This window comes from Mustela nigripes, chromosome 1 (genome assembly GCF_022355385.1).
Source record: "Mustela nigripes isolate SB6536 chromosome 1, MUSNIG.SB6536, whole genome shotgun sequence".
Taxonomy (NCBI): domain Eukaryota; kingdom Metazoa; phylum Chordata; class Mammalia; order Carnivora; family Mustelidae; genus Mustela; species Mustela nigripes.
This window is the reverse complement of record NC_081557.1, coordinates 269,822,179-269,844,261: the sequence shown is the minus strand read 5'-3', so window position 1 is coordinate 269,844,261 and position 22,083 is coordinate 269,822,179. Positions and strand designations below refer to the sequence as shown.

The 22,083-nt window shown below is 42.9% G+C and overlaps 1 protein-coding gene and 1 non-coding gene across 24 annotated transcripts in view; both read left to right on the top strand.

Annotated features, from left to right (window-relative positions):
* Nucleotides 1-19,240, top strand: part of SEC31A (SEC31 homolog A, COPII coat complex component) — an 80,987-nt gene extending 61,747 nt beyond the window's left edge. For 16 of the 23 annotated variants that reach the window (XM_059386128.1, XM_059386148.1, XM_059386076.1 and 13 more), the window contains 5 exons: nt 7,372-7,430; nt 8,497-8,760; nt 12,229-12,348; nt 17,059-17,130; nt 18,427-19,240. In XM_059386128.1, the coding sequence (XP_059242111.1) occupies nt 7,372-7,430; nt 8,497-8,760; nt 12,229-12,348; nt 17,059-17,130; nt 18,427-18,606 (695 nt within the window). In that variant the 3' untranslated portion in view covers nt 18,607-19,240. Of the gene's footprint in view, nt 1-5,744; nt 5,784-7,371; nt 7,431-8,496; nt 8,761-12,228; nt 12,349-17,058; nt 17,131-18,426 lie in introns of all 23 variants that reach the window. The other 7 variants (XM_059386033.1, XM_059385999.1, XM_059385994.1 and 4 more) reach the window with 1 other exon arrangement.
* On the top strand, nt 15,602-15,708 carry LOC132009479 (U6 spliceosomal RNA). Its single transcript, XR_009401952.1, has one exon. It is a non-coding gene; the product is annotated as a U6 spliceosomal RNA (small nuclear RNA).
* Nucleotides 19,241-22,083: the final 2,843 nt, after the last annotated feature.

Sequence of the window (22,083 nt, the reverse complement as noted above, 5' to 3'; positions counted from 1 at the left end):
GTGGGGCTCGAGCCCAGGACCCTGGGATCATGACCTGAGCCGAAGGCAGAGGCTTTCACCCACTGAGCCACCCAGGTGCCCCCCATTTCTTGTTTCTTAAGAAAGGCTTGTATCGCTGTATATTTTCCTCTCCGGAAAATATACTTTGCTGTGTCCCACAGATTTTGAACTGTTGCGTTTTCATTATTATTTGTTTCCATGAATTTTTTCAATTCTTCTTTAATTTTCTGGTTGACCCATTCATTCTTTAGAAGGATGCTCTTTAGTCTCCATGTATTTGGGTTCTTTCCAACTTTCCTCTTGTGATTGAGTTCTAGCTTCAGAGCATTGTGGTCTGATAATATGCAGGGAATGATCCCAGTCTTTTGATACCAGTTGAGACCTGATTTGTGACCCAGGATGTGATCTATTTTGGAGAATGATGTGCACGAGAGAAGAATGTGTATTCTGTTGCTTTGGAATGGAATGTTCTGAATATATCTGTGATGTCCATCTGGCCCAGTGTATCATTTAAGGCCTTTATTTCCTTGTTGATCTTCTGCTTGGATGATCTCTCCATTTCAGTGAATGTTAAAGTCCCCTACTATTATTGTTGATTTGTTTCTTTGATTTTGTTATTAGTTGGTTTATGTAGTTGGCTGCTCCCATGTTAGGGGCATAAATATTTAAAATCGTTAGATCTTCTTGTTGGACAGACCCTTTGAGTATGATATAGTGTCCTTCCTCATCTCTTATTATATTCTTTGGCTTAAAATCTAATTGATCTGATATGAGGATTGCCACCCCAGCTTTCTTTTGATGTCCATTAGCATGGTAAATTGTTTTCCACCCCCTCACTTTAAATCTAGAGGCATCTTTGGGTCGAAAATGAGTTTCTTGCAGACAGCATATTGATGGGTTTTGGTTTTTTATCCATTCTGATACCCTGTGTCTTTTGATTGGGGCATTTAGCCCATTAGCATTCAGGGTCACTATTTACAGATACAAATTTAGTGCCATTGTATTGCCTGTAAAGTGACTATTACTGTATATTGTCTCTGTTCCTTTTTCTGATCTACTACTTTTAGGCTCTCTCTTTGCTTAGAGGACAGCTTTCAATATTTCCTGTAGAGCTGGTTTGGTGTTTACAAATTCTTTTAGTTTTTGTTTGTCCTGGAAGCTTTTTCTCTCTCCTCCTATTTTCAGTGATAGCCTAGCCGGATATAGTATTCTTGGCTGCATGTTTTTCTCGTTTAGTACTCTGAATATATCATGCCAGTTCTTTTTTTTTTTTTTTTTTAAGATTTTATTTATTTATTTGACACACAGAGAGGGAGATCACAAGTAGGCAGAGAGGCAGGCAGAGAGAGGGGGGGAAGCAGGCTCTCCACTGAGCAGAGAGCCTGATGCAGGACTCGATCCCAGGACCCTGAGATCATGACCTGAGCAGAAGGCAGAGGCTTAACCCACTGAGCCACCCAGGTGCCCCTATCATACCAGTTCTTTCTGGCCTGCCAGGTCTCTGTGGATAAGTCTGTTGCCAGTCTAATATTTTTACCATTGTATGTTACAGACTTCTTGTCCTGGGCTGCTTTCAGGATTTTCTCTTTGTCGCTAAGACTTGTACATTTTACTATGAGATGATGGGGTCTGGACCTAATCTTAACTGATTTTGAGGGGGCTTCTCTGCACCTCCTGGATTTTGATGCTTGTTCCCTTTGCCATATTAGGGAAATTCTCTACAATAATTCTCTGATATACCTTCTGCTCCCCTTTCTCTTTCTTCTTCTGGAATCCCAATTATTCTAATGTTGTTTCATCGTACGGTATCACTTATCTCTCGAATTCTCCCCTCGTGGTCTGGTAGATGTTTATGTCTTGCTCAGCTTCTTTATTCTCTGTCATTTGGTCTTCTGTATCACTAATTCTCTCTTCTGCCTCATTTATCCTAGCTGTAAGAGCCTCCATTTTTTATTGCACCTTATTAATAGGTTTTTTGATTTCAACGTGGTTACATTTTAGTTCTTCTATTTCTCCAGAATGGGCTTTTATTTCTCCAGACAGGGTTTCTTTAATATCTTCTATGCCTATTTCGAGCCCGGCTAGCACCTTGTGAATCGTCATTCTGACCTCTAGATCTGACATATTACCAATGTCCGTATTGATTAGGTCTCTGGCCTTTGGTCCTGCCTCTCGTTCTTTTTGTCGTGGTGAGTTTTTCTGCCTTGTCATTTTATCCAGATAAGAACATATGAAGGAGCGAATAAAATACTAAAAGGGTGGCAAAGACCCCAGGAAAATGTGCTTTAATCAAATCAGAAGAGACCCCAAATCATGGGGGGGAAGTAAGGGAGTAAAAAGTAGTTCAGGGAAAAAAAAGAGAGAAAAAAAAATTAAAAAAAAAAAAGAAAAGAAAAAAATATGTATATATTACACTGGTGAATACAATAGGGTCACCCACTTAATTTTGGGAGTATTTTGGTCTCTTAGAAGAAACTACCTCGCCAAATTTTAACGAATTTAAAACATATATAAGGGTAAACACGATGGGAGATGGAATATGACTATAAAGATGAAATTTTTTTTTAATTTTCTAAAAAAAGAAATTGAAAAATTTTTCTAAAAAAAGAGTTGATAACATAAGTTGGTTGGGAGAATAAAGAAAAAGAAAGTAGAGAGAATTTGCTCAGGCTGGAGACTCGAACAAAGCCCTGTGCTAGATTTAAGGTATATTTTGATCTATTAGTTGAACCCAGATTTTTTTAGAAGAAAAAACCCTATGTATATACAAAAAATAAAGTTAGATACAATCAAGGATAAAATATGACTATAATAATGATGGCTCAAAAAAGATTTTTTTTAAATGAAAGGTATTGTTAATATAAACTAGTTTAAAAATGTAAAAAGAGGAAAGGGTAAAAGTTAAAAATAATTGAGCAGAAGAAAAAATAAAATTAAAAGAAATTATTTAACTTTGCAAGACTAAAGAATCTTGGGGAGAAAGCCATGAGTTCCGTGCTTGGCTTTCTCCTCCTCTGGAATTCCGCTCTTCTCCTTGGTAGGTGAACTTGGTCTCGGCCGGATTTCTTGTTGATCCTCTGGGACCGGCCGTTGTAGTGATTCTCAAGGGTCTTTGCCTGAGATGGAATTGCACCGCCCTTGCCGGGGCCGGGCTGAGTCATCCGCTCGGTTCGCTTTCCGGAGCTTTTGTTCCCCGAGCGCTTTCCGTAGACTTCCGGAGGGCGGGGCGGACATGGCGGCCGCTGGTCTCCGGCGGAGGAGCCGAGAGCCCGGGGCCCCTCAGTGCGGCCTCGGAGACCAGCGCCCCGGCGCTCCGTCCGCCCGACCCCCGGCCGGCCCCGAGCTCCCCGCGCCTGCGGCCGGTGCAAGGTCACGCGGCCGCGAGCTCCGGCCTCGGCTGGGCTGTGCCGCCGGCTGCCCGCGCTGCGGCCCGCGAGCTCTGCGACCGCGGACACCCCGGTGTCCTGTGACCCCGGGACTGCGGCCGCGCTGACCCCGCGTGGGCGTCGCCCGGCTCAGCCTCTGCAGCCCCGGCCCTCCGTGGTGCCGCCCGCTGGCCGCTGGCTGGAGCCACCCTCCCCGCGGTCAGCGCCCGGCGCGTGGGGTCGCGTCCCCGCCGGCCCGCCCGTCCGACAGCGGCGCGTTGCTGCTTCTGGCGTCGCCGCGCTTGGCTTCGGCCTCGGGTCGGTCTGCGGCGCGCCGTGGTCGGAGCTGCGGGTGTCCGGCTGCGGGTCGGTCAGCCTGCTCCGCCGTCCGGCCCCTGCCCCCCAGTTGATTTTTAAATGTTGACCAAAAGTGTCATTTTGCACATCTATGATACTGTTCTCTAGGGATATTTATGTTGTTCATGTAGCTTGCTTTACCTTTTGTGGCTATTAAAACGTACAGAAGTCAATTTCTTGTGTTTTTGAAAAGTCATACTTAAACAGTCAGTTTAAAGACAGACGAAAAGATTGAAAAGGGTCATTTGTAGCTGAAACAAAACTGTACTAAATCGATAAGAGATTTGAACAAGGATTATCTGGGCTGAACTAAAACATATCTCTAAATATAAACGCATACGTACTTGAGGTTGGGAGGAGTCAGGCGTGTGTTTTGAGGGCGACCTTTGATTACTGTCCAGCTGTTCCTTGCTACTCAGCAGGACATCTGCACCCACAGGTATTGGCCTCGCCATTGGCTACCCATTCCCGTTGTGAGTCTTTTTGTTTCTAATTCTGATGAAGTATCATTCCTAGTTTTGAATTCGATTTGATTTCATTATGAATTTGGAGTCATTTTACCAAAGGGTCCTATGAAATTGCTCCACGAACCTTTTTGTGCTAATAGTTTGTGAAATCTCGGGGTAAGCTCCGAGGCTTTCATACCCAGGATTTGAGTCAATGCCGTGAGAAGTTACAGGGGAACCCACTGTCATCTCTCCCTGCCTCTCATGGGGCGGGGAGGAAGCCAGGTTGTTGAAATTCCTTCTGAAGGAAAGGGTGTAGGCCAAGGTGTTTCGGGTGACATACAGGCTCCCTCCATCCGGAAGCAGAAGTCTTATGCTAGAGAGTCCATCAGTGGTGGTTCTTAGGTCAGTCCTCTGTAATAGCCCACACACAGTGACTCCCAGGGCTTTACTGACAGTAGTGCTGGGAGGTTATATCTTGCAAGGGGAATTAGGTTGTAAAATTGTTATATAAGGCAAAAATCGGAAATCACTTATAAAAAACAGGAAGTCCTTGGTCACTGTGTTCTTTAGTTAAGTTCTTGATGAGGAAGTTACCTTGAACTTCTGTAGGTGACATGTGCATATAGTTTATTTCCAGTGCCATACTTTTGATTTGAGGCTGGGCCTGGCCTGACCCTGCATATCTGATCGTTTTGGTTTTGCTGTGTTCGTTTTCAGCCTTCTTTCCTCGGTTCCGCTGCCAGAAACTTCAGTTATCTTAAGTAGTGGTTTCTGGAAGGCCTGTGCTAAACAGTCTGCAAATCCATATATTTTTACAAAAAAGACCACATAAATGGTTACCTGTGGACCGGGTCTGTTGTCATTTATGCTTGTATTCATGGTGTGACATGAATTACATGAAGTTACATTTTCATCAGGAGGCCTCTCCCATCTGGCAGTAAAGTTGGCACCACCTTGCTAAGATTCTCTGACGTTCTTATCTTTAACAAGTACAGGCTGAAGTTTGCAGGACAGTGTAGAGTGCCTCCCATTTTTCTTTAAATCCCTACTAAAAGAGGGCTTTGACCAGCAAGCGGCACTGGCATTACTTGGGAGCCAGTTCGAACAGTAGAATCTCGGGCCCTTCCCTATAGGCAGTGAATTAGAATCTGCATTTTAACAAGATCCTCAGCTGACTTTGATGACAGCTTTAACTAATACTGAGTGCTCCCCCCACCATGATGTTATTGATCAAATAATAGGAAAAAATCCATGCAAACAGGGAAATACTATTTTAAATAGGCATGAACAAAAGTTTTTCTTAAACAGGCAGCAAGAGAAAAAGGTGATGTTAAAGAGTTAATCGGATCTAACACACTTAAATGAATTTGATTTACCCCAAAACTGATTATTTTCTTAATTGGATAGAAGACATTTTACGTGACTTGATAAAAAGAAGGGTTTTTTTTCCCCTTATAAAGTTAGTTTGTTCTTTTGTGGGTTGATGGAGGGAGAAGCAATTACAAAATGAGGTAAAGTTTAGAATCTTTTTGATGGTAATGTTGTTTAAGTGACTTTTACATTTTGTCTACAGAAAATCAATTTATGCAAGACCAGGCACTTATGTTGGAAGGTGAATTGGTTATAAAATATATCTTTGGAGATTTTCAATCATTGAATACAGTTAATGAATGACCATTCACAATAATGCATGTGAACTCAAAGTTGATGATACTCTAAATATGATCAGTATCATTTTTTAATTTGACTTCTTAATCAAATCAAATCTTAGAACTGATTCAATTAACATGGTGACACAGTAGCTTAAATCATTAAAGTTTTCTGTTTTATATAATCATAAAGAATGACTGTATCAAGATTGTCTTAGGAGTAAAGTTAGAAGGTGATGAGATTGATTTAAATGATTCTGTGTGTATGACCAGAACTTGAAGAATTTGTTAAGCAGATAGCAGCATGTAGTTTAATATTTTGTGATTAGCTCTTAGGTATTTTGAGGATTGTTTGGCATTCTGTCTTCTAGTAAACCTGTAGAAAATTAATTCCATTTTTAAAATCAAGGCAAAGGAAGGATGCCCGGCTGGCTCAGAGAGACACGTGACTCTTGCTGTCGGGGTTGTGAGTTTGAGCCACATGTTGGGTGTGGAGATTACTAAAAATAATTAAAAAGTAAACTTTAAAAAAGTGAAGGCAAATGAGTCCATGCTGCAGTTGGAAGATCTTATTTTTTTTTTAAATTTCTGTGGCATTATGTACGGATCACAGGTTCTTTGGTCTGCTAAGGAATTTTGTTGTGATTTAATATGGGTATCGATAAAACAAGTAAAAGGGAAAATCCTGAAAGAATGTCTAATTTGTTGAAAGAGAAAGTTTTTGCTTTAACTGTAAACATACATAAAAATCAATGAAATGTAAAATGATTACATATTGATTTTAAAATGATCCTATTTTTATTTCTGACATGTTTTCTTTAAAGATACTAGCATTAAAGTACTTAATTGTGCTACTGAGGTCTGTTTTTCACTTTGAGATGAAGAGTTTTAGGGGCTTTTTAGGGGAAACTTATTGAAGTTGACAGTAGTTTAATTTTGTATTTGCTGCCAACCTTGAATTTTTTTTGTGTGTGGCATTTAAAAAAAATCTTATCACATATACTTAAATGCTTTCTACTTTATAAATAATTTCTAAGGCAAAGATGATAGAACTGCAGTATTGTGTAGTTGAGACCTTTTTTTTTAACAGTGTTTCTGCCATATGGGTGATTTTCTTATGTTGAATTGCTCTCGGGAAATAGGAGATTTCTTTTCTGCATGTTGAATATAGCAAAAGTGGCTTTTTTATTTTTTTAGCAGACTCGGGTGATTTATTTTTTATTTATTAAGAGAGAATTTCTAACTGATCTTTGAAGGTTATACATCAATATAACATTAAGTCTTCACTATCCCTAAATTTAGTACAGCTCTTTCACTTTAAATGGAAATGATATCAAGTTACCTTGCTTAGTAAGCCAAGGCTTTGTGAATATTTGAGGAAATGATTTGAGAATCCAGAGCTTCAGAGTGATCCCCAAAGCTCAGCTGATAAAACTTTTGTGAGTTATCCTCGGGGTTAAGGCAGAATTTGAAGGTATTTTAAGATGAATACCATTGAGTTTTCTTCTTTTCAGAATTCTAAAGGAAATTGCCCTTTATTTTCTCTTTTAGGTCCTCAGAATGGTTGGAATGATCCTCCAGCTTTGAACAGAGTACCTAAGAAGAAGAAGGTACTAGAAAAAGATGTCGATCTAGTTGCCCGCAGGTGTTCTATTAATCCCAAAGCCACCTGGAATACACCACCCTTCACTGACCTTTAAAAGCAAAGTTTACTGACTGACAGGTTTCAAGTATATTTTAGCTTACATCCTTTGTTTAGTTTAAAAAAAAAAAAAAAAACTTACATCCTTTGTTTAGTTTAAAAACAAAACAAAAAACCAGTATGGTGGTGTGAATTTAACTCCCATTGGAAGACAAGATGTAAATTGCCAACAGGTCTCTTTCAAAGAGTAGGAAACAAAATTTCCCAGTGATTCTTTTCTTTTGGGGGTGTGTTTGGTCTTTGGTTTCCAACAGTAGTCCTGAATTTGGCAATTATATTTTGGACTGTTTTGTCTATCACATATAGTATAAAGAAACAACCTACTAGCTGAACAGTGTTGAACCGTTAGTAACTGTTGAGCACTTTGGAGCACAAGATAAGATTCTTTTCTTCTTCCTTCCCAGTCGTTTTTACCTTTTTTTTTTTTTTAATTTCTGGTAATTTCCTTTTCTTAAATATAGTAATGAGAGGGCATAACAATAAAATTGGGAGGCACTAAATGGGCAAAAAAAACCCCAAAATTTAGATTAGTAATAATTAGAAATGAAATCTACTACTTTTAATATGGTTGGATTGACAGGTAACATCTACTTAGTGATGTAGGAAAAGGAGCATTACATCAGGATCACATTAAATAGAAACATTCATTTGGCATATTTGATTCCAGTATTTGCTAGATGTAATTCTCTAGACTTTGACACCCTTTTTCAGAACGCCTTGTTGTGGCTCCCCGTATGAGAGAATGTATGGAAGACAAGGGGGAAACTGAGAGGTCCAGTTTTGAGCTTTCTATTCCTCTTACCCAGATTAGCTCTAATTTTATGTTTTACTCTAGAATTCTGCATAAAATTTCATTTGAAAGTAGAAAACTATTACAAACAAATAACATTTTTTAAATGTTAACCTTATTTAAGGGTAAGTAAATGACACTCTTTGGCTTATGCTTGGTGTCTTTTATTTCTGTCTCTTAAAAGATGCCTGAAAACTTTATGCCTCCTGTTCCCATCACGTCACCAATCATGAACCCTTTGGGTGACCCCCAGTCCCAGATGCTGCCCCAGCAGCCTTCAGTCCCTGCACCTCTGTCAAGCCAGGCTTCATTCCCGCAGCCACATCTCGCAGGTGGCCAGACCTTCCATGGTGTCCAGCAACCCCTCGGTCAACCAGGCATGCCACCGTCTTTCTCCAAGCCCAATATTGAAGGCGCGCCGGGGGCTCCTATTGGAAATACCATCCAGGTAACAGTCCTTCTGCATCCGTGGAATGGGAAGACGGCTCTGTTTCAGTTCATTTTTTTTTAATGTGTTAACTTTGATGATTACACCTGTATTAGTGAACATCTATATTCGGTTTCAGTTAAGACAACCTAAATAAAAAATAGTAACCCTTGTTTTTAAGACTGATCATGCAGGGATATTTTTCAATTACGTGGCCATAAACCTCCTGGAAGAGGCTCATGTATTTGCTAGTGTATGTTTATACTAACTGGACAATCGCAGTATTTCATTTGACCTAACCAGTAGCCATAATTTAAGATCAGTTGAATCCATATTTTCAGCCAGGCTTGCTAAGCAGAAGTTATTTCCAAAGGTTTTCCCCTTTAATGTATAAAATAAAATGTAATGAGTTGTATCTTTCCTTGTATATGTGTAAGAGCTTACACTATACAGCCTACCTTCACATGGAGACACAGATTTGTACTGCTTTTCACGTACAAACACCTAGTTGGAAGGGTTCTAGACGATAAAAAAATCACATATAACTAACTGACTTAGACACACAAAGGTAAATATTTTGCACTGTTCATGAGGAGTGAAGAGCTTGGGTGAAAGTTAACATAAGAAGATGAAACAAATCTCTGCCCAAAGTATAAAACTAGTTCTGTTTTTGTCTTTGACCATTGAAGTCAAATTTATAAACATATTTCTCTGTCACAGGGCGGTGCTTTACTACGTTCCATTATAAAAACAAGTGGGTTTGTTTGTTTGTTTGTTTGTTAAGGGTTTATTTATTTGACAGACAGAGATCACAGTAGGCAGAGCAGCAGGCAGAGAGAGAGGAGGAAGCAGGCTCCCCACTGAGCAGAGAGCCCGATGTGGGGCTCGATCCCAGGACCCTGAGATCATGACCTGAACCGAAGGCAGAGGATTTAACCCACTGAACCACCCAGGCGCCCCTAAAAACCAGTGTTTTGAATGGAGGTGGGAGAACTGACTTCTTTCCGCACGACTTTAACTTATAAAGATGCACTGTTTTTTGGGGTTTTTTTATGATTACAAGTCTACGCTAGTTTGGGAAGCTACCCAGCCATTCATTTTTGTGTAGACCTGGGCTCACGCTGTACTCCTCTAGACCGGAGCCTCATTTACTGCCGGAAGGGAGTGTTGTCCAGGATGTTTGTGTTCAGCCAGGCCTTTACATCCAGCTGCCTGCCTACCTGGATGTACCCAAGGCACCTCACACTCCATATTTCTGAAGCCTTATTCATAGTCTTCCTCCCAAGCCTCACCTTCAAAATCTGGTCTTCAAAGCTCCGCGTTTCCTGCTTTGGTGCATGGCACCGTAATCCCTGTGTAATCTAGCCGAGAACCTGGGAATCATCTTTATACTCTTCCTTTAGTCCCTCTTTCAAGTCTGTCCGTGAATCTTGTTGAAACTGTTTTAAAAATCTCTCCCATATCCCCGGCCTCACTTCCAGTCTCGTCTATGCTGCCTGCCTCCCAGTTTTCAGCGGTGCAGGAGCCTCTGATTAGTCTGCCTTTGATCATCTATCTGGTCTTGTCTCATCTTTGTTTAAAACGTTTCTCTCGGGACTCCTGGGTGGCTCAGTTGGTTAAGCAGCTGCCTTCGGCTCAGGTCATGATCCCAGCGTCCTGGGATCGAGTCCCACATCGGGCTCCTTGCTCCGCGGGGAGCCTGCTTCTCCCTCTGCCTCTGCCTCCCGTTCTGTCTGCCTGTGCTCGCTCTCGCTCGCTCGCTCTCTCTCTGACAAATAAATAAATAAAATCTTTAAAAAAAAAACAAAAAAACGTTTCTCTCAAGATAAAGACCAAAATATTTCACATTATCCAGAAGCCCTCGGCTGCACATTCCTCCTTGCGGTCTCTGCCCCAGCTACACCGGCCTCCTTTTAGTCACCCGTATCATGGTCCTTCCGTTGGACACATTCTTGCGCTGCCGGGAAGGCTTTTCCTTTCTCATTTAACTAGTTGACTCCTGCTTGTCCTTCTGATCGAATTTCCTGCAGAGAGCTTGCCCTCAGTTGAATTCTAGTTATACTATCTGTTGGTTCCATTAAGGTTAGCTTATTAGCAATTAAATACCAGTACAGTTGCTATCTTACATGTACTGATGACATTTTATTTTTTTACTTTTTTCAAGTAACATCTTTCATTAAGATATAAATGTTTGTAAACTTTTTCTTTTCTTTTTTTTTTTTTTAAAGATTTTATTTATTTATTTAACAGACAGAGACCACAAGTAGGCAGAGAGGCAGGCACAGAGAGAGAGAGGGAAGCAGGCTCCCTGCCAAGCAGAGAGCCCGACGCGGGACTCGATCCCAGGACCCTGAGATCATGACCTGAGCCGAAGGCAGCGGCTTAATCCACTGAGCCACCCAGGCGCCCTGTTAACTTTTTCTTAATGAAACTTTGAAACTTTCATTTTCTTCTTTTAGCCTAATAAATTGCCAGAGAGCTGAGATCATTTCTGAATTGGCTTGTAAATACATAGTCAGTGCCTGGCACATAATTACTATTATTTTTGAGTGAATGAACTAATAAATCAGAACTTTAAAAACAAAACAGTCCTTCTTTATGTTTCCCTCTGTACATTCAGTTACATCATGGTCTCTTCTCTGCCAACTTTTTGACTTAATCTTGGCAGTTTGGGGGCACCTGGGTGGCTCGGTGAAGTGGCTGCCTTTGGCTCAGGTCATGGGTTGGAGCCCCACATTGCGTTCCCTGCTCACTGGGGAGCCTGCTTCTCCCTCTGCCTCTGCCCCTCTCTTGTGCACTTTCTCTCTCAAATAAATAAATAAAATCTTGAAATAAGGGGCATCTGGGTGGCTCAGTGGGTTAAGCCTCTGCCTTCTGCTCAGGTCATGATCTCAGGGTCCTGGGATGGAGCCCCAAGTCGGGCTCTCTGCTCAGCAGGGAGCCTGCTTCCCCCCTTCTCTGCCTGCCTCTCTGCCTGCTTGTGATCTCTCTCTCACTGTTAAATAAATTAAAAATCTTAAAAAAAAAAAAATCTTGAAATAAAAAATCTTGCAGTTTGGTGATAGACCAAGTAGCAGCCTTCAAGAACAAACCAAAGAACAGAAGAATGCCAAGGTAAAGCAATGAGCCGACCAGCAGAGCAAGCAGCCACCGTCACTCGCGGGCGGTGTAAATGCCTCGTCCTTTTCGCTGCCTGCTGGCGTCGGTCTGCTGTCTGCTTCGCCCCAGATAATGCAGTGGAGATCAACATGTGTGCCATGATTGACCAAATTCTTTATATCCAGTTCTGGTTTTGAAAATCAAAGTTATAGAAGCCTGTCCCTTCCACTGAATATCTGATTTTCATTTTTACTTATCCCAAGGGATTTCACATGTTAATGGGTCATTTGATTTTAACAAGTGGTTTTCTTTTTATCACAGAGTTTCAGGGCTTTGTGTATAGGTAATTTCCGGTCATTTCTGGTCACTTTATGGTATTACTTCTTCCAGCATGTGCAGTCTTTGCCAACAGAAAAAATTACCAAGAAACCTATTCCAGATGAGCACCTCATTCTAAAGACCACATTTGAGGATCTCATTCAGCGCTGCCTCTCTTCAGCTACAGATCCTGTATGTATTTGTTCTCATATTTTGCTAATTTAAAATAATCACTTAGGGAGCTCTTCTGTAATCGCAGGAAGCCTTACAAGATACACTTTAGAAGTTTGTACAATAGTAATAAAACTAGCACTTACATACTTTGCTTTTCATATAGAAATGTATCTAATATCTTTTATAGGTAATTAATCCTCCCAGCAACCCGGTGGTAGGTAAATTTGTCATCTTTTTTTTTTTACAGACAACTAAAGTAAGCAAAAACCAGTCAACACCCAAGGTCAGAGCCAGAATTTAATCCCAGTTTGGGTCTGGAATTTATGCTCTCACTCACCTTGAGGCACTGCCTCTCAGCAGCAGACCTCATGTCTGGCACGTAAATAGAACAGAATGGTGGCATGTAGGAGATTCAGGCTGGGGCTTTCTTTCTCAGCTCAGATCAAAGCTTTTAAAAGTAGACAGATAATCTTACATGTAACTTTGCAAAGATCTTAAAAATAATTGTTTTAGATTCTAGACTCATATTCATAGTTAAAGCAACTGATTTTACTTAGTTCATTGAGAGGATGCCTGTGTATTGGCAACAACAGAAATTCAACAAAGCTGGTCTTGTTTTAGACGAACTCTCAGTTTCTGCCAACAAACATTAGATATGTTTATTTAGTCACTGGCCACTTGTCTGCTTGAAAAACAGCTTCTGGAATTTGCTGTTTCATTAGACGTTGAGTATTAATAGATGCAGCTTTCTTCTGGTGTTTTACAAAGCTATTCCCTGTACTAAATGTGTCAGCAAAGCAGAAGCAGGGATCGGTTAGCATCGGCCATTGTGCCTGGCATTCTGGAAGTGATGGAAGCAGAGGAACAGAGAACAGAGGGGGCAGAGAGCCCTGCATACACTGCCCCTGTGTGCAACTCTAAATAGGGCACGTCATTCAAAAACAGAAGAGCCCTGATAAAAATGAAGAGAACTCCAGCTCTCCTTGAGGCAAGAGTCAGTATAGAGAGGTTGAGACAACACGTAGTACACAGCCCAGCTCAATAAATTTTTGTTGATCTAAACTTCTCTAGGTCAACATATCATCTTCTTTCCGGGTCCAGAGGAGCCCTGGGCAGAAGAGAACCACAAAAGACAAACTGTTCTTGTAATTCCTGTAACCAGTTGGTTGGTGGGGGTTTGCTAATACCCTGTTCCGACCAGCTGACTCTGCCCCTGGGGTAGGCTCCTACTGGTAGCGAGAGGAGATTAGTTTTGAGCAGGGACTCTCAGGGTTCCCTCCACGCAGATCCTTTTACTCCCTGGCTGGAATCCTTTTTACAGTGTGGCTGTGATACAGTCTTGTCACGTTAGCTGTGTCCAGACAACACAAACTAATTTTGCAGCATGACTTAGTTTGTGACAGTATCCCTGATAGCTTCATCTTTTCCTCATTCTTTTTTTAAAATCCATTCAAGGTGTATCATATTGTGCTTCAGCAGTTTTTACGGTGCTGAGTGCCCATCGCAACAAGTGCCCTCGTCAGTCCCTGTCACCCGTCTCACCCGTCCGCCTGTCCACCTCCCTTCTGGGAACTGTCATACCGTTCTTGGTAGTTTAGAGTCTGTTCCTTAGTTTGTGTGTCTCTCTCTTTTTTTTTCCTTTGGTAGTTTATTCTGTTTCTTAAATTCCATGTATGGGTGAAATCATACCTTTGTCTTTCTCTGATTGACGTGTTTTATTCGGCTCACGCTCTCTGGCTCTGTCCATGTTGTTGCAAACGGTAAGACTTCATCGTTCTTCCTGTGACCGACTGACGCTCTGTTGTGTACACGCCACATCTCCGTCCATTCGTCTGTCACTGGACACCTGGGCTGCTTCCCTAGTTTGGCTATTGTAGATAATGCTGTGATAAACATAGGGGAGCATGCATCCCTTTGAATTAGTGTTTTTGTATTTTGGGGGTAAAGACTAAAGACTCAGTAGTGCACTTGCTGTGTCGTCCGGTAGTTGTGTTTTGACTTCCGTTAGCCGTCCTATTCCAGAGCGGCTGCACCTGTTTGCCTACGTCAGGCAGTGCAGGAGGGTTCCCCTTTGTCCACACCCTCACCAGCACTGTGTTGTTTGGTGTATTGTTGACTTTAGCCGTTCTGACCAGTGTAAGGTGATATTTTGTTGTAGCTTTGATTTGTATTCCCTGATGGTGAGTGATGGTGAGCATCTCCTCTGTCAACTGGCTGCCTGAATGACTTTGGAGAAATATAATTCATGTCTTCTGCCCACTTCTTAATTGGATTATTTGGTGGGGGGTGTTGAGTTTTATGAGTTCTTTGTGTATTTTGGAATTTAAACCTTTATTGGATGTCTTTTGCAAATATCTTCTCCCATTCAGCACGTTGCCTTTCAGTTTTGCTTATTGTTTCCTTCGCTATTCGGAAGTAGTCCCGGTAGTTCATTTTTGCTTGTGTTTCCCTTGTCTGGGGAGAAAATTACTGCTATGGCTGATGCTAGAGAAATTATTGCCTGTGCTCTCTTCTGGGATTTTTATGGTTTCCTATCTTATACTTAGCTCTTTAATCCATTTTGAGTTTATGTTCGTGTGTGCTGTGAGAAAAGTGGTCCAGGTTCATTCTTTGCCATGTGGCTGTCCAGTTTTCCTAACACCATTTGTTGAAAAGACGGTCTTTTTCCCACTGGGTATTCTTGCCTCCTTTATTGAAGATTATTTGACCATATAATTGTGAGTTTATTTCTGCATTTCCCATTCTGTTTAATTCATCTGTGTGTCTGTTTTTGTGCCAGTACCATACTGTCTTGGTGATGACAACTTTGTAATACAACTTGAAGTCCAGAACAGTGATGCCTTCAGCTTTGTTGTTCTTTTTCAAAATTGCTTTGGCTATTTGGGGTCTTTTGTGGTTCCATACAAATTTTAGGATTATTTGTTCTAGTTCTATGAAAAATGCTGTTAGGATGTTGGTATATTTAAAAAAATCATTCACAGGGGCCCCTGGGTGGCTCGGTTGGTTGAGCTTCCGACTCTTGATTTCGTCTCCAGTCGTGATCTTGGGATCGTGAGTTTGAGCCCCACGTCAGGCTCTGTGCTCAGAGCAGAGTCTGCTTTGAGATTCCTCTCCCTGTGCCCCTCCCCCACTCCCATGCTCTCTGTCTCTCAAATAAATAAATCTTTTTAAAAAGCCATTCACCAAAAAACAAACAAAAAAATTATCCACCACAGTCAAGTGGGATTTATCCCCAGGTTGCGAGGCTGGCTCAGTGTTCATAGGTCAGCCCTTGCTCACTTCAGCAGCACATACACTAAGGTCGGACCAATACAGAGAAGATCAGCAGGGACCCTGAACAAGCATGGCACACACATCTGTGAATTTGCATCTGACCAAATACAAAATCCAATCCTGATAAAACCCTTAACAAAGTAGGTTTAGAGGGAACATAAAACACACCTCAACACAGTAAAGGCCTTATATGAAAACCTACAGCCCACGTAATCTCAGTGGGTAAAAATTCAGAGCTCTTCCTTTCTCCTCCTCTGACACATTGGCATTCCTTCTTCCAGCATACCAGGAGCAGGTCAGCATCGACAGCTTTGTACTTGCTGCTCCTTCTGCTGGGGATCTTCCCCCACGTGACCACGTTACTCAGGCCGCACGTGCTCCAGGCTTCTCGGACGTCCCAGGAGCCATCTGGCCTTTCTTTACCACCTCGAAGTCCCAGCACTTCTAGCCCCTCACTCTGTTAATTCCTGCTTCTTGGCATCCATCACCGTCTCATCTGCAGCACACTGCTATCTAGTATCTTTTTCCCACCAAGAGTATTCGAGGTCCCTGAGACATAAGCGTGGCACACAGTAGACCCTCGGTAAATATTGAAGAACAGTGTCCGTTCTGAGGCTGTCGCATAATGTACATCATTAGGTTAATCACGTTGTAATTGAAACCTTTAATTTTAGTTTTAGAACAGTTTTCTCTCCAGTACGAGGAGTAGGAGGTGGAAGGCCTCCTTGATTTAAAAACTCATTTTACAATATCCCTCTTAGTAATTTAAGCCACAGAACGTAATTTTCTTTTTTTCTTTTTTCCTCCCTTGGTGTTTTAAAAGCTCAGAAAGAGGGCGCTTGTGACTTAGTCTGTTAAGTGTCCAGCTCGATCTCAGCTCAGGTCTTGGTCTCAGAGTCACGAGTTCAAGCCCCACTTTGGACTGAGCATGGAGCCTACTTAAAAAAAGAAAAAAGGAAGAAAAACTCAGGAAGAAGCAAAATTAAATAACCATAGGTGACTAAGTATGTAAGTGATTGGAAAGGTTAAAATAAGATTCTAGTTCACCTTTGTGTGTGCTGCCAGCACCCATAATTCACAGTAGCTGTCCTTAGATCTCTTCTGCAACACAGTGGCCCACGGCTGCCTCCAGACGGCCCTCCGTGTTGCTCGTGGCTAGTGCGGTGACACGTGCACACAACTTGTCCTCTGAGCAGATGGTCCACGGTCCAGGCACTGCTCCCGTTTGTGCTCCGGAAGGCAGCCCCATATCTTCCTACCCTGCCCCAAGAATGGGTCACTGAACTCTGTCCTGACGGTCTGTTCAAGTTTCTGAGTCATAGCTGCCTCCGTTTCTTTATAACATGAAGCCGGTCAGCATCAGGAGTGTAAGGGTTAGTGAAATGAGACAGGGCAGGGTCTTTGGATAAAAGTTAAATATTCAAATATAACACATCTGTTTTTCTTCTCCTGCAGCAAACCAAGAGGAAGCTAGATGATGCCAGCAAACGCTTGGAGTTTCTGTATGATAAACTTAGGGAACAGACAGTAAGTTTGTGGGGAAAAAGGATTCATGACGATCATTTAGCCCTAGTTGCTAGTAAATAAACCTGTCATCAGCATCTGTGCGGGGTGTGCTTGGGACCAAGATTGTGAGGACAGTGGTGGAATGGGCTTTCTCTAACTGAATCATAAATGTCATTTAACTTTGGGGATGAAAGAACAGGAGAAGGGGTGTGTGTGTGTGTGTGTGTGTGTGTGTGTGTGTGTGTGTGATAGGAGTGCAATTTTAACTCTTCTTGTAACAAAGAGTAGAAATGTAATCTGGCTTGTATTGGCCCTAAGGTAACTGGCCTTCTGTTCATTTTATATGTGGCTATATTTTTTGCATCTCAACATTCCTCTGCTCCATCTCTCACATCAGTCCCATCAGATAAAAATAACCATTCCGGGGGCGCCCAGATAGCTCAGTGGGTTAAGCCTCTGCTTTTAACTTGGGTCATGATCCTGGCATCCTGGGATCAAGCCCTGAATCGGGCTCTTTGCTCAGCGGGGAGCCTGCTTCCCCTCTCTCTCTGCCTACTTGTGATCTCTGTCAAGTAAATAAATAAAATCTTTAAAAAAAAAAAAAAATAACAATAACCATTCCTGTCATGCGAGCCAGACCAGAGAAAGTTGATGTAACAGTGGACAAGCTGTGGTCCCTGGGCTGATCCAAAATAAATTCTTCCCTCAAAAGTATGGGCATATAATCCAAGTAATGACATGGGGAAACTACAGATACTGTGGTTTTAAGAGATGGTAAGATTCCAAGAGCAGTTAAGAATTGAAGAGCTGAGTACATGATGGCAGCTGTTGCCCTACGAATGCAGGTAGACCACAGGGTTGAGACCACTGCTGCAGACGTGGTTTTAGACTGCTTTGGGTCCTTACTTAGAGATAGCATGATTAAGAACCAAATTCCAAAAAAACCCTTTAAGTTCCTTCATATGAATGGGAAAAGTTTTAAAAGGCATGAGCCTGTATCTAAAGAATTTGAAGAATTAACACTCTTAAGTGGAGAAAGACGTTAGCATTTCTGCTGGGGGAAGAGAGCTTCTAGAAAGAGAGTTAACTGACTCATACATGTTCATAATTTGTAATAATTTCCTTACATACGCCATCTTGTCATGGTTCTGCTTTATAACTTCAAGAGTTGCTTGATCCAAAAAACTGTTTCTAGAAAAGCTATATGATTTATTTGCTTTTTTTATAATATTTGTTTCAGTCTCCTTTTAAATATCAGGGTTTATGGGAGCGTCTTTCTTAATTTAATTCTTTCTCCTGATTCTGCCTTTGTTTCAGCTTTCACCCACGATCATCAGTGGTTTACACAACATTGCAAGGAGCATCGAATCGCGCAACTACTCAGAAGGCCTGACCATCCACACCCACATAGTCAGCACCAGCAACTTCAGCGAGACCTCGGCTTTCATGCCGGTTCTCAAAGTCGTCCTCACCCAGGCCAATAAGCTGGGTGTCTAAAAGGACGTCTTCACTCCCAGCCCATATTGCCATTTTTCCAAAGAAACATATTTTAAAAATGTCAAGGTATGGACCAGTCTTCATTCGCATGTTTCCATAGCAGCCAGCCAGGAGCAGATGTACTCACCTTAGAACTGCCCAAAACCCAGGTGCTTTCTTTTGTTTGAATCTTTTACTGCCCATGATGATTTTCCTGTTCTGCAGATAGTGTATTTCCTGGATTACACATGGTGTGTTTTCCTGAAGTATTCCGATTAAATGTGGTTTTTAGAACCTCAGTATACTTTTTGGGAAAGGAGCACCTGGTCATGCATAAAGCAGAGCTAAAACTAATTTCTTAGTCTTCCCTGCTTCCGCTTTGTCAATCAGATTAAAGTGTGTGACCCTATTTTATGGGTATGTTGTCTTTATTTTTAAACAGCTGCTCACAGTTCAGTTTAATCCCTGTTTTTGTGTCTTTGGCTTCACTCAAGTTCTGAACAAATAACCAAATCTAGAGGTTCCTACCTAGATCTTAGCAAAGATTAATGAAGAGTGGGATCACTCGCTTTAAATACCTACTGGGAAAACGAGCATTTTTGTTCTGTGTAATGCATTGGACTTTTTTGTATTAATAAATGTTTCCGATACTCTGTTTGAGTTTTAAGATTAAATTATCTCCATTTTACATTTAGAAATTTGTTTGTCCACTTTTTAAAAGTCACCCAGAGCTCTGAAGTGTAAATTTAGGAGGAAAATTTTAATTTCTGTCAACCTCCTGAATCAAAGGCAGACATTTTTCAGCCAGTTTTTCTGTCAAGTGATTTTATTATAGTTTGTCTTAAGAACAAGCAGTGTGGCAGAACCACCCGGGGGGCTCAGTCGGTGAAGCGTCTGCCTTCGGCTCAGGTCATGATCCCAGGGTTCTGGGATCAAATCCTACATCGGGCTCTCTGCTCAGCAGGACGCCGGCTTCTTCCCCTTACACTCCCCCTGCTTGTGTTCTCTCTCTTGCCGTCTTTCTCTCTGTGAAATAAATATAATCTTTAGGGGAAAAAAACAGTGTGGTAAACAAATGATGATGGTCGCCAGAGAATCTTGAGAATCAGACACTAGAAGTCTTCACCGGTGCATTATAGAAGTTGACGTAAGTAGGCTGGGCAGCTAGAAGGTAAACATCGTAACTACCGTGGAGCTGCTTGCCTGGGAGTTAGACTGGTTCCAGTAAGAGCGGTGAGTGAGGAAGAGCAGTTCGTAGCTCGTCAGGCTTTATGACCCGCTGAGTTAAACAGTTTGCGAGAACCTCTCGTTTCCTTTTGCGGAGGGTTGCCTGTTTGCCAAATAAAAACCCTCTTTAAAATGAGTCATTCTGTGTTTAGCTCTGAATCGTTTTATAACTAGAGGAGGGCCATGATAGCACATGTGAACGGTGGACCCCAGGACGAGCGTGCTCTCCCAGCCCCCGCCTTAAGTCCCCGGGGCTGCAGGCACCCGAGTCACTTCTGCGACTCACTGAAATGAGTGGCTGCTGTGTGCCGGGCGCCGGGACCGGACTCTGAGCCGTGGGGTCAGCCCCAGGCCCCATGCGGACCGCAGGTTGGCTGCTAGCAACTTTTTTCATCCCTTGCCCTCATAGTTAGGGTGTGTTTTGTTTACCCTGATAGGATAATGGTATAATTGGCAAATTTTTATGAAAAAACAAATTTCCAAAAGATGACAAACAAGTAGGTGGCAGCAGAGCCCTGGTCAACCCGAAGGTTTTTCGAGGACGAGCGTAAAAACACACCGTCCCTGACGGCGGAGCCGCTGTGTTCTCTCCTTTTTCAACACAGCATTGAGATATTTCCCCCGCTGTGGAGACCTTCTCCCGTGTGGCTTATAACCTTGGAGAAGTTCCACATAAACGGGTAAGAGGAGCCGGAACCAACATGCTGTGTTGTCTCCGAAGTATGAAGATAAAGGGAGATTGTGGAAGAGCATAGTCTGTTTTCTTGAAAAGAGGAACAACTTTCAAAAAGTTTTCTTTTAATAAGAGTAGAGAAAAAAGGTCTTAATTTCATAAATGAGCCTGTTTTTAACATTTTCAACTCCAAAGACCTTGCCCTGTATACCTGCGCAGGTCGGGCACCTCTGTATGAAGGGATCTTGTGCGAAGTCCCCGGTCTGTTCAGGTTGGGGAAGTCCCAGCCGTACCCCTGCCACTATTTCATGCACCATGACGGGTCATTCTTCTGAATCCCCGATTTGCTCAGTTTTGCCCTTATGTTGGTGTTTTCTAATTCTTTCACCGACGTAATTTTAAAACCAGGAAAGGCGTGTGAGGGAACCTGGTAGGTGGGGCTGGCTGTGCGCCCGGAGGTGTGGCCTCTGGGAGATGCCGCTTCAGATGGCACCTGCTCTTCCGGCCCTTCGTATTCTCAGGCCCCGTCTGAGGATCTTGCATGCAATCGGACACGCAGCCGCACATGTGGGTAGCGTGGCAGCAGGGGAAGCGGCACCGCCCTCCACCCGTGACTTGGCAGCCCAGTTCAGAAAACTCCGTGTGCCCTGGGGGGCAGAAAGAGCAGAGCTCCTGGCAACCAGATGTGCCCCGATGAACACCTGATGAACACCTGCCTGACAGAGAAGGGGAGGTGACCGGCTAAGACTTTCCTGATAACCATTTGTCTCCTGAGCCGAACTTGGGTTCGCCTAAGAGTGACCACAAGGCCGCCTGTCGCCTCTCGCGCTGCGGTGGTGACGTCATTTGGAAGAGTCTTGAAGGTTCTGCGAGCGGTGTACGCACGTCTGTGTCCCCACACGCGTAAGGATGCGTGTGTCCCTCCTTATTCCCCTGCTGTGGTGGCGGCGTTCCCAGGCAGTGCCCCTGCGGGTCTCTGGGTGTCCGTCACGTGCTGAGCGTGTCCCCGGTGGCCTCTCGAATGACTGCCTCAGAGACACAACTGTTTATGCACAGAAAGTCTGAACTGTTGGGTCTGACCGATGAATATGGCAAATCTCTCAACCAAGATAGGTGACAAGAAGTCGCACTGGCTCTCACTGCTCCAGCCCCGGAGGCCGGGCCTACAGCGCGCACCCGAGCCTCGCGGGGGTCAGACTGTACCGTCCCTCCATTCCCAGCTGTTTGCGCGTCGGGCCCCGCGGGGAGAAGTGGATGTGTGGGTTTTAAAGTGATTGGTGTCAATCTTGGAAAAGGTAATGAAATCTAGCAAAAGAGAATAGACCTTTTTAAAAAAGATTTGTTTATTTATTTATTTATTTGAGAGCACAGCGGGGAGGGCCGGGGGGAGGGAGAGAGAATCTCCAGCCGACTGCCGTGCTGAGCGGGAGCCCCAAAAGGGGCCAGAGTCGAATCCCACAACCCTGAGATTATGATCTGAGCCAAACCAAGAGTGGGCACCCAACTGACGGAGCTCCCAGGCGCCCCGGAAATAGGCTTTGGTAGAACTGTGGCACGTGGCTTTTGCATTCTGGATTCATGTTTCCAGAGATCTGCTG